The following is a 14,139-nucleotide window of genomic DNA, read 5'->3' on the forward strand; positions in this document are numbered from 1 at the left end:
GCCAACAAACAACATCTGTCCATCTCTCTCTGTGGACATGGAGGAACACCTTTCACCAGCATGTACAAACTGCTGCACCCAATCACCTGGTAATATTCCAAGAAACAGGGCTCGTCAATCCCGTCTCCCCACTTCAAAAGGTGTGTTTGTATTGTCATTAATTGTTTATGTCTGGCTTGTTTTTCTGGATTTCAGTCATGTCAAACGTTCCAAACGATCCTTTCACACGCAGGAAATCATTATAAGCCGTCGATCATCTTTCATCTGCACCACCCTGTCCGAGTGGAAAACACAAAAGAGCACAAAAACAACCAAAAGAAAAACAACACTAACATGACAACCCCTCACTTCCTGTCTCGTCAGGATCCATCAACTTGGTTGCATCACAACTTGAATGTGTGTGCAAACAAGAAGCTGCAGACGTTTGTGATCTACTGTATGACGCACGCATACCAGCAATGCACTCACATGCAGACGCACACCTCACTCTTGTGCTCAGTCAAGGTGGTTTGCTCTCGAGCCGGGGGAGAGATCGCTATCCTCGGTTACCGCTGGCAACAAGGGACGGTCAGTGTGTGTGTGTTAATGCATGTCTGATCCGCGGCACTGAGCCAAAGCTCACTGAGAGAACAGTGGGGCTACTTATGGGAGTCAGATGTGTCCCTGAAAGTCAAGAACATGCAGTTCTACGAGTTGCTGAACAGTTGTAGAACTGTATGAAAAGATCCCCTTCAGAAATGTTTATTAGGGCTGTGAATATATTAAAATAGTTAATCAAGATTAATCGCATGGTTGCCCAAAGTTAACTGTGATTAATTGCAAATTAATCACACATTTTTCAAAATGTACCTTAAAGGGAGATTTGTCAAGTATTTAATACTCTTATCAACATGGGAGTGGGCAAATACGCTTGCTTTATACAAATGTATATATTTATTATTGGAAATCAATTAACAACACAAAACAATGACAAATATCGTCCAGAAACCCTCACAGGTACTGCATTTAGCATAAAAAATATGCTCAAATCATAACATGGCAAACTCAAGCCAAACAGGCAAAACCAGCTGTCAGTGTGTCAGTGAGCTGACTTGACTATGACTTGCCCCAAACTGCATGTGATTATCATAAAGTGGGCATGTCTGTAAAGGGGAGACTCGTGGGTACCCATAGAACCCATTTTCATTCACATATCTTGAGGTTGGGGTGGATGGTGTGTCAAAAAACACATGACTTTAGCCCAGGAGACTGGTGTTCATGTCCCATATGAAACGACAAGTCAAAGTTGGTTTATTTGTCAAGTAACTTCCGTACTTAAGTTACGTAGTAGTAGTAGTTTGTTGAAAGTCGTGCTTAGCGTCACGAAAAAAAAATTATTACATTTCCGTGACTATTTCAGAAACTACCGTGAGACTGTGTTGTAGTATGACATGGTTGGTACCAATGGATTCCTTAGGTATTCTAGTTTCATATGATACCAGTATGTTCACTCTAGCTTTAAAACTGATCCCGCTACAACCTAGAAATCGCAAGTTTCGTTAATACGTTAAAGAAATTAGTGGCGTTAAAAGGAATTTGTGTTAATGCGTTATTATCGCGTTAATAGTTTAAAGACATAAAAATACTAAGAATAAAAGTACCACATCTACTTATTTCCCTCATTGAAAAGTTCTGAATCTGTGAATATGCAAATACTTTTTATTTCAAAAGTTTAACTACTAGACACAAGATGTCTCCTATACTTCACTACAAAGTCCATTCTCAGTGTGCACTGGAGGCATCAAGTTTCCTTTTTATGAGGCTGCCTTTTGGATGACAATTACAAACTACTGTTGAAGTCAGATTTAAGGTGAGCACAGAGAAACTTTCCTCCTTCAGCAGATGAATGTGAAAAAAGCCTTCTATGTCAAACTCTGCACAGTGAAGCTCACACAAGTGAAGTGACAATAAGCAAAACACATTTTTTGAGTGGAGGGAGACTTTAAATATTTGGAAAACTAACATTCCTGCAAGATTAAATTAAGAGTAATGTAGATTATCACTCCAATTCATAACTTTTCTGTATGTATGTTAATTGATGAATGGCCACACATAAAGCAACAAAAGTGATGGCCATCTTTTGCTTTTAAAATAAATCAACAACATATTCTTTGGAATACAATCCGAGGTCAGCCACGAGGAAGAAATGACACGATGATACATTTCATAGACTGAATGACAGGAGGTTATCCGAGGCTTCCCGGAGTGATATTTAATAGGCACAAGCTAATGCAGGCTGCGGGAGAACTCGCGTCACACATTACACAAGGCTCCATCGCCATGGTTTCACTTCCTGTACATGTGGCAGCCCGTCTGCTGGAAGAAAACATTAATCACTTGGATTCCTCCTACACAGCGTGGCAGATTCTCCCTTTGAAGCTCTCTCAAAGGCAGCAAACCCACGTAACACAGATTCAGAGCGGATCAAGGGGATTTAAACTGCACATCGTGGATATCTTTTGATATTATCTGAATGCCTTCAGCTCTCACAACCTTGACTTTGCATTTTACTCGATCTGCAAACTAATTTAAACTCCAAGGTCCTAACTTTCTAACATAGTTTCTTACGCAACTTTTGGTTGGTCTTTCAGTGCTTGCTCAAACCAGGCCCCTGAGGTTAAACGCTCATACCTCAGCCTGCGTCTGCCCGCAATTACAATGTGTGCGCTTAGACATGATCACAAAGCACAGACCGACAGGCATGCACACTCATACGCAAGCTAAGTACCGTAATTCGTTTGGAAATTCATCTTTCATGTGTTTTCATCAGGACCACCTACACTATCTGAGACAATAAACATCCCTTAGCTGCCACAGCTTGTACTCTGTCTGTTGCAATATTGAACACTACCGCAGTGACCAGGCACAGGAGTCATAGATCAATAATGGTTCTGTCAGGGGAAAACTTCGAACTGTATGTTCGCTGTTTGGAAACTCAAAAAAGAAACAACCTTTTGCGTTATGAATACATTTTAACAGTGGTGGAAGAAGTACCGAGTCTAAAAATATTCCATTACAAGTAAAAGTCTCAAATTCAAAATGTTACTTAAGTAAAAGTACAGAAGTATTATCAGCAAAATGTACTTAAAAAATCAAAAGTAAAAGTACTCATTATGCAGAAAGGCGTGTTATATCTTTAGAGAATACTATATTATTCTGTATTTGTCACTAACACATACATGAAAGAGCATTTTAATGTTGTAGTTCCTCAATGTGGAGACAATTATAGATACTTTGTGTACTACTGAGTAGATTTAAAGTATAGTACTGCATCATATTATATAAGAATATAATGTGTTTCTTATGTAAAAAGTAATTAAGCGTCAAATAAATGGAATAAAAAGTACGATATTTCCCTCTGAAATGTAGTAGAGTAGAAGTATAAAGTAGCAGAAAATGGAAATACTCAACTAAAATACAAGTATGTAAAAATTGTAATTAAGTACAGTACTTGAGTAAATGTACTTAGTTACATTCCACCACTAATCTTTTATATGTATTCAAATAAGCAGTTGCTAACAAGTGGCTAAATGACTGGCTAAAAATCCCATTGGGTTTTTGTCGAGGGAACCAGGGCGATGCTAACTTCCGGGTTGGCATTCAACTATACATCATCCCTGCACCACTCTATAATAATAGGCTGTATAAAATATGGACGTAGTCTCCGTGACGTCACGGATAGGTGGAAGAGGGTGGATCGTCAGTGGAGCTGAGGCGAGGCCAGGTGACGCAGCAGAGCAGACAGCTAGTGACCTGGTACGCCACCCTCCTGTCACTCAAAGCGGCCACGCCCTCAATTATGCCGAACTTTAAGCCTTAATATAATTTAAATGGGTGAGTTGTATAAAAGTTCCCCTGTTCCCCTGTACAATTGTCATGAACTGGGAAATTATCTACAGAGACCAAAACCGTTTTTTTAGTAATTATAGAGTGCTATAAGAAGATTATAATGAATTATAAGTATGTTAACAATGCTTCTTTGAAAAACATTTGCCTTAGTCATTAGCCATTTTATTTCTGCCACTGAAAGGAAATTGATGCAAAATACAGGAAACTACTAAATTTACTTTATTATTCTAAGAAAGATAATGTGATCAATACAAAGTCACAACCTAGTAGCAGACATACAGTGCAGTCATGGTCAGATGTAAACTAATAGTATAGCCAGCGACAGTAGAACAGCACACTTTCACCGCTGCAGCCACAACAGGTGGTTTCCCTCAGAGGCCTCAGCTGTAAAAGTGTCCCGTGTGTGTACTCTAAGCTAACGCTACACAGCTATTTTGGTCAGCGGCGTGGACAGCCTTTAGCCCGGCTTGTGTGACAAGTTACTTTGAACTTGGGCTTAATGACATGTGTCACAGTGACATGAAGAATCCAATGAATCACCAGTTTTTACCCTGATGGACACAATATTTGGGTAGAAAATTCGAGTGTGTGCGTGACTTTGAGAACAGCGTAGGCCCCCCTGACTGTTTGTGCAGTGATAAGAGAGTGTCTACATGTGCAAAGTGCCAGCTGCGGGGACTTTATCAGTAGGACAAAGGGCTAACCAAGGGAACATACAGGAAGACACAATAAAGGAACTGATACAATTATGTGATGTAGCCATTACAGCTTACATTTGATATTTAAGAAAGTCTGCTATCACCTCATAATGCAAGATTTATGTCCTATTTTCCAATAATAAGGATTACAAAGAGCAAATGATTGTACATATACAGTATATTACTACAGCAAAAGTACCATAAAACCTACATTTCACAACCCCTAACGTCTGTTTAAAGTTGATTTCACTACAACTCAGCTTTTTTACGTAATAACGTCGTGATGCAGCTTTTAGTTGCACAACGTTTCACCACTAAGCAAACACTTCTCCTCTGTTCCCTTCCTTGCGGCCAAATTCACGTTCCTAACTACACGAGCATGTAGAGGCGGCTGCTGGTAAACTGGAGAGTAAATATTGAATTTTCCTGTAGGCGGCTCGGTCGCTGTGCTTTTGATATGATGTGTCGGAAAGGACACAAGGTTTTAAGATCAGGACGCCTACACGACTTCATCCTCATCTGAATCCTGAAGCAGAGAGCGGCGTTCTGTCATTGTTAATTAAACCCTATTTTCTGGTTCATGTTAACAGAAAGGATTTCAGTAGATGTTTGTACTCCTGACTGCTTGTAATGGTGGTGATCATAGAGTTTAATCTTGTTCTACTATTGTACTCACAACAAAAGCTTTCACCGAAATGACACGTAGATGGCTTAAATCCTCTTAAAATTGCAATTGTTTATTTCTATTCTGATGTTGCTCTTTTCATTTCTTCTTCTGCCCGATTTGAGTTTAGTTCCTCTTTAATGTACAGTATTTTCTGCTGCTTGTGCTTCTTAACGCGGCAAGTTTTTTGCATTAAAGGTGCAGTGTGTAGGAGTCGGTGTGTAAACTGTTTGACACAGCGTGAGGTCGTATTTATTTTTAAACACGACCGAAAAATGAAATGGATGAAAACAAAATGCAGTGTGTCCTGTGTAGTTGGTAGGCTAGACTTTGAGAAAAAAAGTTGTCTGTTTCCACTTTAAATTCATCTCTTCATTGTGTTTTATAGTGTACTGCTGTTGAGAAATGTAAGATCCTTGAACAGCAGGAGTTTGACTGTTTTTCTCCTGGTCCTGGTCCAGTTTTAAGACACTAAATCCACTCATACAATCACATTAAGTGAACAGGTTTCAGATTTGAGCACCACAGCAACTAAACTTCAGGCGTATAGTACATCTGGGATGGATCACTCCACGTTTACGGCCACACTCTATAGTGCCACCAGCAGACCAGCCTCGCAATAGCAGCTGTTTTTAAAAAACAATTCTCCCACACAGTTGACTCGAAGTCCACCCAGTCATTGCTTGCATCTTTCATCATCCACAACTGTTTGGCCCTTACTGCATGAAATCTGCATATACTTGATGGCAGACAAAAAGAAGAAGGGATACTCTCCATGAAGTTAAGATTCAAAGAAAAATGGTCTAAATCAAAGCCGCAGGGACATCCCCACATCTGTCAAGCTTGACATCCCCAGTTTGTAACACATGTTAAAAATGTGCAATCTCAAGCTGAAAACTGAGATAATCCTGATTACATCATTATGACATCATCAGGGTCAGCCACAGAAGACAATACACAACTGTGTTGTGTTGGAGTACAAAAAGCGTAGCTTAGTGTTATCTAAGGATCTATCTAAAGATTTTCAACGTCATTTAGATGATTTACACAATGTAGATGAGGTCTTTGAATTTGATGGCCGCCCGTATTTATTTGAGTCAGAGTATACTGATATTCAGATTTCACAACGAGACTTCTCCCTGAGCAGGACTTGGACACAATAACAAACAGACCTGATCAAGCGAAAGGTAAGAACATTTTTATATTTCTCTGTAGGGTCCTTTCCATAATGTTGTCAGACACTAATATATAATAACAATCTGAGCCTGACAGTGGCAAAAACAAGCACTTTTAGTGAACGCAACGTTACATTGACGCTGCTCACTTGCCCTCGCAGTTCGTTTCGTGGCTGCCGGTTACAGCATTCTCCCTCAATACTGGAATAATTTCAGAAATTGTTGTCCCCATTAGTCACTTAGATACAAAAACATGGGGAAATAAGGTCCAGGTTGAAAAATACCGAAGTTACCCTTTAAGTAACGCCACTTCTGTAGTTATTTCCTAAACCTAGCCAAGTAGTTGTGTTGCCTAAACACAGATCACTGGTGTTGATGGAGATTCGTAGAAAAATGCACAAAAAACAAACTTTTCGTGTCGTATGAGGATACGTTGATCTATTTACACCAGCTTGCTCATGCTCACAACAACTAACACTCTTCCACAGCTTCAAAACATTATGTGCATAATTCCACCAGTTTAAATCCACTGACTTGCAGCTATATTTATTAATAGCACTTTTATTTTCTATCTTTGGTCTAGACTTTGTGCCCTGAGGCGTGAGCTCTAAAACCTGAGTGAGAAGTTCAAATGAAAGAATGCTTGTTCCCTCCCTCATGTTTCCCTCTGCCGCGCTGCACCCCACCATCCCCCCTGCCCGGGGCTAAGCGACGGGTGTGGGGGTGGGCTGAGCACAGCTCCCAGACTGTGTGGCATTCCTGAGATGAGTGCTAGCTCTCTCTGCTGCCCCCGTTCCCGATCACACCCCTCCTCTTCCAGGAAGACACTTTCCCCTTTCACACTATGCTGCTGCGCCACTACACGCACACACACACACACACATACACACATACACACACACACACACACACTGAAGTAGATATCTTACGTGGTAAAAATGTTATCATAAACAGATAAGGAGGACTAGAAGTTCCTAGAAGTAAATCGTTTACAAAAGCAGTTGTTAAATGCATGATATGTATCGTGTTTAATTTCAGTCACATTCACTTTCAATTTCTCCAAAATGCTGATGGAGGCGATGAAAAGAGAGTTCATTATTCTTATCCAACAGGCAGAGTTGAAGGTCAGACTCTTTTATTCACACCCCCATCAGGGGGCGAGGCGGGGTTAAAGGTCACTGTGAGTGTTTGGCTGGGTTCAACAGCACAACGGAGTGTCGGTATATTAGTTTGTTCATCCATTATCCCATTGGACTGTGGTTCATCTGTGGCTTATACTTTAGCAGTAATAGTGGCCTGTCATATTTTCCATGTAAATGTCTGTTTTACTGCTCTCTACGGACAGATAACAGCGTGTGTGATAGTGATTCAACCGAGCCAGCTCTGAAAAGCTTTTACAGCACATCTGCTGGTCTAAACACGGAGTCAAGTCGGTGCTTTGTTTAGAATAAATAAAAGAAGAAGTGTTAGTCTGAATAGCAATGGCTGCCATGACAGAACAGAAAATATGCTGAACAGTGAACAGGTGGAAATGCAAAATTAGTTTTTCTTAATACTTTTTGCTCCATTACTTTAGAGACTAATTTAGGCTGTTTCAGCCTTGAGCTCACATTTAATTTACAACCCTGGTGTGCCTGTGTTCCCTTTATCTATTCGCCCATGCCTGCAGCCTTCCTCCAGGTCTTAATGAGTGTGGTTCACCTGGTGTTTGGGGGGCTCGGTGGTACTGTGGGGGGCTGTGGGACCCTTGGAGACAGCCAGGAATCGTACTCCTCCCTGGGCATCTGGACCACATGTTCTACGGCAATCTGACAGAGAAGAAGAGATACGGAGGAGTTTAAATACAGACAGACAGAAAGAAACTAGGGCTGTCAATCGATTCAAATATTTAATCGCGATCAATCACATGATTGTCCACAGTTAATCGCACATTTTTTATCTGTTCAAAATGTACCTTAAAGGGAGATTTGTCAAGTATTTAATACTCTTATCAACATGTGAGTTGGCAAATATGCTTGCTAAATGGTCATGACAAATGACCATTTGAAAATGAAAATTTAGTGCAAGTTTGAAGCGTTATTCAGGCTGAATAACCTTATATATCCTTGAAACGGATTGAAATGTATGTTGATACCTCATACAGTCAAAAGTAAGAAATATACAACTGATGTCAGACAACTAATGACAACTGATGCTACTGGCATAAGGGATACAGGACAAAAACTGTTACAGATGAAAATCAAGAGCATCTCTATGTCGGCCTCATAAAAAACACTGCTGGCAACCAAAACTATACTTTGGTGCCCCAAACTTTCCAGCCCACCCTGGTGTTCTCCTGCTGAGCCAGAAATGGAAACTAAAACAGGGCATCTGTGGTTGTTTGATTCAGCTCTGGTTCTGCTACATAATGTCACAGTGGAACACAGTGAGAATACAGCCAGCGCCCGACCCTCCCCGCTGGCTCTCAACATCACTGAAGCAACTTTACTGTCCTCTGGTGTCATTTATCAGTCGGCTTCCTGTCATTACACCTTCAGCCATCTGCTCTGGAGTCCGGGAAGGATCTATGGCCCCTCATTTCTGACCGGTAGGGGCGTGTTCAGAGGCTCTGGGGTCTGTTAGTTTTGGGAGTGGGGCTCGTCCCTAATTGAGGGTTTTGGTGGGAGTGACCGAGAGTTTACTGTCAGGCTTAAAGTTTGGGGAAAGATCAGAGGAGTTTAACAGAAAACCCACAATTGAATCTCTTTTATTCTACATGGACCCTGTGGATATACATCATTAGAGAATACTTATGGTGGGAACAAACAAGAGAATCTTTAATCTGCAACTGCAATAAGAATTTGGCCTCACCATTTTGTACAATTGCCTAAAACCATATTTACATTGTTACCGAGCTCAAAACACAGGATCACGTTCAAAGTTGCCCAGATTCCAGTTGTAAAGATCAATAATGTTAAACGTAATTGTGATAATTTCAGCTGGTCTGAAAATGTTAATCTTGAACTTGTACTATTTTTCTTGTCATACGTCACTTCTTCTGTATACATTTCTATGAAATTCTTTGCTCAAGCTTTGACATCAATCTGACTTTATTGTTTGTATAATAAAGTCTTTAAAAATGATCTGTTAGTGTATTATTTCATCTCATTTTCTCAGTGTGAGCTGCGGGAAATAAGTTATCAATTGTTACAGCCAGTTCCTTGATTCTTAAAATGTGTTCCAGTTTCCTGTAACTTAATGTTCTTTGTGAAACGTGGTGTGAGGAGGTGTTCTGTGTACCTGGACGGCCACACACAACTCCTGCAGACAGAGCTCCCACGGCTCCAGACCCCCCAGCACCTTCAGGAGGACATGAGGTCGAAACTCTGAGGCTCTGCTGCTCTGCAAAACCACTCAGCTTCTCCAGCACCCGGCTCACCGCTCGCTCCCCGCACACCTCCTCGGGCAGGCTGCTCAGCAGAGTGGACAGCCTGGACGTAAATGACAGAAGTGTCAGATCCACTGATAACATCAAGCTACAACACATAGGTCTGGTGTTTATTAGCTCTAATGTGCATGTTAACATATATGCATACCACATGTGCATGCAGTTCCATAGATCTGACCTCACCCAGCCCAGCCACAGTAAACCTCTCATCCCCCCCGACTCCACATTCCATACTAGATAATGTCTTCAACAGGTTACATACCACACATTGTTGCTGTGCTTGTTTTTATTGCTGTTGTCTGGAGCCTCTGTCTCTTGGCCCATGCAGGTCACATGACGAGGAAGGCCATGGGATTCGGTCATGTGACACAGGGCTCGATACCTCTGGAGACCGTTGTTTAACCTCTCTCTGGATGGGAGAAGAAAACTGAATTAAAAACTAGAACTTCTGCCTTGTGGGTGTATGCCTCCACTTCATCATTTTATCTTGTTAGACATCTGTGTGAAATTGTCACAGTTAGCACATGAATTCTTGTTTTGTGAGGTCAAAGTGACCTTTGACCACCAAAATCTAATCAGTTCATCTTTGGCTACGTTCACACTGCAAACAAATGTGGCCCAAATCCAATTTTTTTGCTCTCAAGTGACACAGATCTGGTTATCTCAGAGTAGTAGTAGACTCAGTTCTTCTGATAATCTCATTTAATGAAATCACATGTTATAAAAATTGCGGGCCTTGCTGACTGGCGGTGTTTTGGGATCTCAAACAGTAATGTTACACATCTTACTTTAGTTTAGTTCACAGAAGAGCTGTTAATGTTAAATATCAGCCGAAATGAAAAGTCTTTCTTTAGGAGTCATACAAAGTCCTACGTGATGATTTAAGAGTAACATCTGTGTAACGGGGAACCCAGATCTGTTAAATTGAGCAATATGTTAACAGAGTCTGGTAGTCACTGAACTCAAACAACTCAGGTGTTTATTTTCAGAACAACAGGCAGTCACCCGTGTGTGTGACTTTACTGGTTGCATGTGAGGCGTTTCAGGGCAGAGATCCGTTCACACTGATGTCAGATATGGATCTTTAATGTAAACAGTCTATGCAGAAAGATCGGATCTGGGCCAAACATCTGAACTGAGCATTAAGCCCTGTAATGTGAATGTAGCATTTGAGTCCAAGTGGACTTTGTGCCAGATTTGAAGAAATTCCCTCCAGGTTCCTGAGATATCGCGCTCACGAGAATGGGATGGACGGACGGACAACCCGAAAACATAACGCCTCCGACCATGGCTGTCGCTGGTGTGGAGACATACAAAGGAACTGGAGGAACCTGCAAGAACTCACATTATCTTCCACTCAGGACAGGGTTTATGCTGCAACGGCATACTGTACTGTACAAATACTGCTGTATTTGACTTATATTAAAATAATTTATGTATTAAGCACACAGCCTGATATAACAGAACAAATATGGTTGTTACATGAGTAGTAGCACCAGTCTGAGGGACGTTAAAGACGTTTACCCTCCAAGTCAAAGCAAAGGCTCAGAGAGTATGTGGGTTAAAGGCTATGACGGGATAAAACACGATAACATCACAACAAATAGCACAATGATCACGACAAAACACCTTCATCCCAGTTGATTTAGAGGTTCAGCAAGGAAGCAAATTTCTAAAATGTGAAACTATTCCTTTAAATATCACTTTTGATCATCTATTCATCCTGTGAAGTTTACATTTTTTGGGAAAAAAAATAGTAATAAGTCTTTGCAGTCACTGACTTGTCAGGAAGGCCCACAGATCTCAGCAGACACTCGATGCTCTGCCAGGCCTGTACTGCAGCACACTTCACCTTTTGCTTATTTAGGGGGATTTTTGCCTTCAGTCTGGTCTACAACGTGTTCAGTTGAACGGGAGATCAGGTGACTGACTTGGCCAGTCAAGAACATTGCTCTAATTGTACCTAAAACTCACTGGTTGCTTTGTATTTAGGATTGCTGTCCTGCTGCACTGCCGTACAACTGGTGGACTATGTATAAGGTATAAGGTATAAGGTATAAGGTGAGGGCTGTGACTCTTACACTGTTCAACAAAATATGGATGTGAACATGCTCCGACACCTTTCAAGCTGAAAATCAGCACTTTAACCTAATAGTTATTGTTATCTGTGTATTTATATCTTGAACAAAACATACTTATAAACAGAATATGATCAGTGGCCTAATGTAACAAAGTAATAATACTCTGTTACAGTAGTTACATATTTTTTGGAAATATCTGTATTTAACTTAAGATGTTATACTTCTGTCAACTTTCCCTCTTACTCCGATACATTTCCCCTTAAGCATCTTCGTTACTCGTTACTATTTCAAGCAAACAGAATTGGCGAATCAGTGGTCCTAGCTTGCAAGTCATTCATGTGATGGGCAACAAGTGAAAACAAGGTGCTCTCAAAGTTGTAGGTAAGTTTCAATTTCCACTCAAGTCCAGGAAGGCTGTATATCAGATCATGCTACATGCAACTATGAGGAAAGGAACACTGCATTTTGCTCTTTAAATCCTTTAAAATGTGAAGAATTTGTGTTTCATCAAGTGTAATGTAGCCTCCATTTTTAAGGTGGTGTACATGTTAGGAGGAATAATAAGGGCACGGTCATACATGCGCAAATTGAGTGAGCAGTTGAGTGACCCTCGCCTGCTGAGGTGATTTTCAAACTGAAAGTTCACCAAAGTGAACTGCATTTTGAATGCAAAGATGCGAATTTGCTTTGCAACCGGAAGCAAATGTTTTTTGCACTTTTATTCGCGTAGAATGGAATGAACAGGAGGAAAATATTATATTCACGCACGTCTGACCGCCCCATAAACATCGTAAATCTCAAAATTCTGACTTGCTTTTTTATTATCAGCATTTACTTTTACTTTCAATACTTAAGTGCATTTAATATCAGAAAATTACTTTTGATACTTAAGTACAGCAAATATCAAATACTTTAAGACTTTTACTCAAGTGATAGTCTAATAGGTGACTTTGACATCTACTATATTTTCTAGTTAGATATCAGTACGTTTACTCAAGTAGGTTAGAGAAGTCATTGAGGTCATTTTTTGTCCTTTGCTGACGCATATCAATCATGGGTGCGGTTGCAGTCGCACCTTTTGGGCCGAGAACTCTTTGCGGTCTTGGATCCGGTTTGGTCGTCCGTCCTCAGGGGTGAAGGCTGCGTTTTGGACTCGGGTGCTGTCAAACTGGAACGGAGGACGGTTACAACAAGTAAGACTTGTTTATAGAAGAGACGGTTAAAATAGGGAGAGGTCACATATGGTAAAAGTGTCATTGAAACTGAGATTGGATACTACAGTATGAGGCCTGAGATATTTGTCTCAGATACAGAATAAACTCTGGGCCTCGTTTACCAAAAGCACCTTAATACAGCAGGACTATAATTGTCTTAGGTTTAAGTCAGACTGGTTTAATGGCACCATTTCAGTTGGTTTGCTATTTGAAAGTGTAGCAATCAACAGGCAAAACACTTTCACATGTGTCCTCATGATCTTCTTTTGACATGTTTTTTGTGAATTTGCGCCCCAGAATATCCATTTATGGATATATTTGTGAAGGCTCATCGTTAGATTTGTTGTGGTGTTTATTATGACTGTTATATTTTATTTTATGTAAGTTTGTTTTCGGCGTTTATATTTGTTTGAATGTAATTGGCTGAACTAGGGCTGTCAAAGTTATCGCGATAACACGTTAACGCAAATTCGTTTTAACGACACTAATTTCTTCAATGCACTAACGCAACTTGCGATTTTTAGGTTGTAGCTGGCTCAGTTATAAAGCTAGGGTGAAGATACTGATATATGAAAACTAAAAAGCCTAAAGAATCCATTGGTACCAACCATGTCATACTAGCTCGTGAAGGAGGTTGAATAATGCTCCAAAGTAACATGTTGATAAGAGTATTAAATACTTGAAAAATCTCCCTTTAAGGTACATTTTGAACAGATTAAAAAATGTGATTAATCGCAATTAAATATTTTAATTGATTAACAGCCCTAGAATATACATGTACCACAAATACAGTTTTGAAGTGTTAACATTTTGCACAACAACCATTCAACGTACAAATGTCGATGCAGACCTTGTTGGCTCAAACCCATATTTACTGAAAGCTGGCAGAGAGAAAATTGTCATCTGGAACATGTAATCAGTCATTGAATGGAGGTAATCATGTGCAGCCAAGGTAAATATCAGGTAGAAAGCACCAATGAAATGTCCCTGAT

The 14,139-nt window shown here is 40.4% G+C and overlaps 1 protein-coding gene across 6 annotated transcripts in view; it reads right to left on the minus strand.

The window, feature by feature from the left end:
* Window positions 1-14,139, minus strand: part of znrf3 (zinc and ring finger 3) — a 149,037-nt gene that overhangs the window by 115,082 nt on the left and 19,816 nt on the right. For 4 of the 6 annotated variants that reach the window (XM_037779111.1, XM_037779112.1, XM_037779113.1 and 1 more), the window contains 4 exons: window positions 13,009-13,101; window positions 10,115-10,261; window positions 9,705-9,895; window positions 8,127-8,233 (listed from right to left, as the gene is read on the minus strand). In XM_037779111.1, coding sequence (XP_037635039.1) covers window positions 8,127-8,233; window positions 9,705-9,895; window positions 10,115-10,261; window positions 13,009-13,101 — 538 coding nt within the window. The remainder of the gene's footprint in view (window positions 1-8,126; window positions 8,234-9,704; window positions 9,896-10,114; window positions 10,262-13,008; window positions 13,102-14,139) is intronic. The other 2 variants (XM_037779114.1, XM_037779117.1) reach the window with 1 other exon arrangement.

The sequence above is a fragment of the Sebastes umbrosus genome, chromosome 8, assembly GCF_015220745.1.
Source record: "Sebastes umbrosus isolate fSebUmb1 chromosome 8, fSebUmb1.pri, whole genome shotgun sequence".
NCBI lineage: Eukaryota > Metazoa > Chordata > Actinopteri > Perciformes > Sebastidae > Sebastes > Sebastes umbrosus.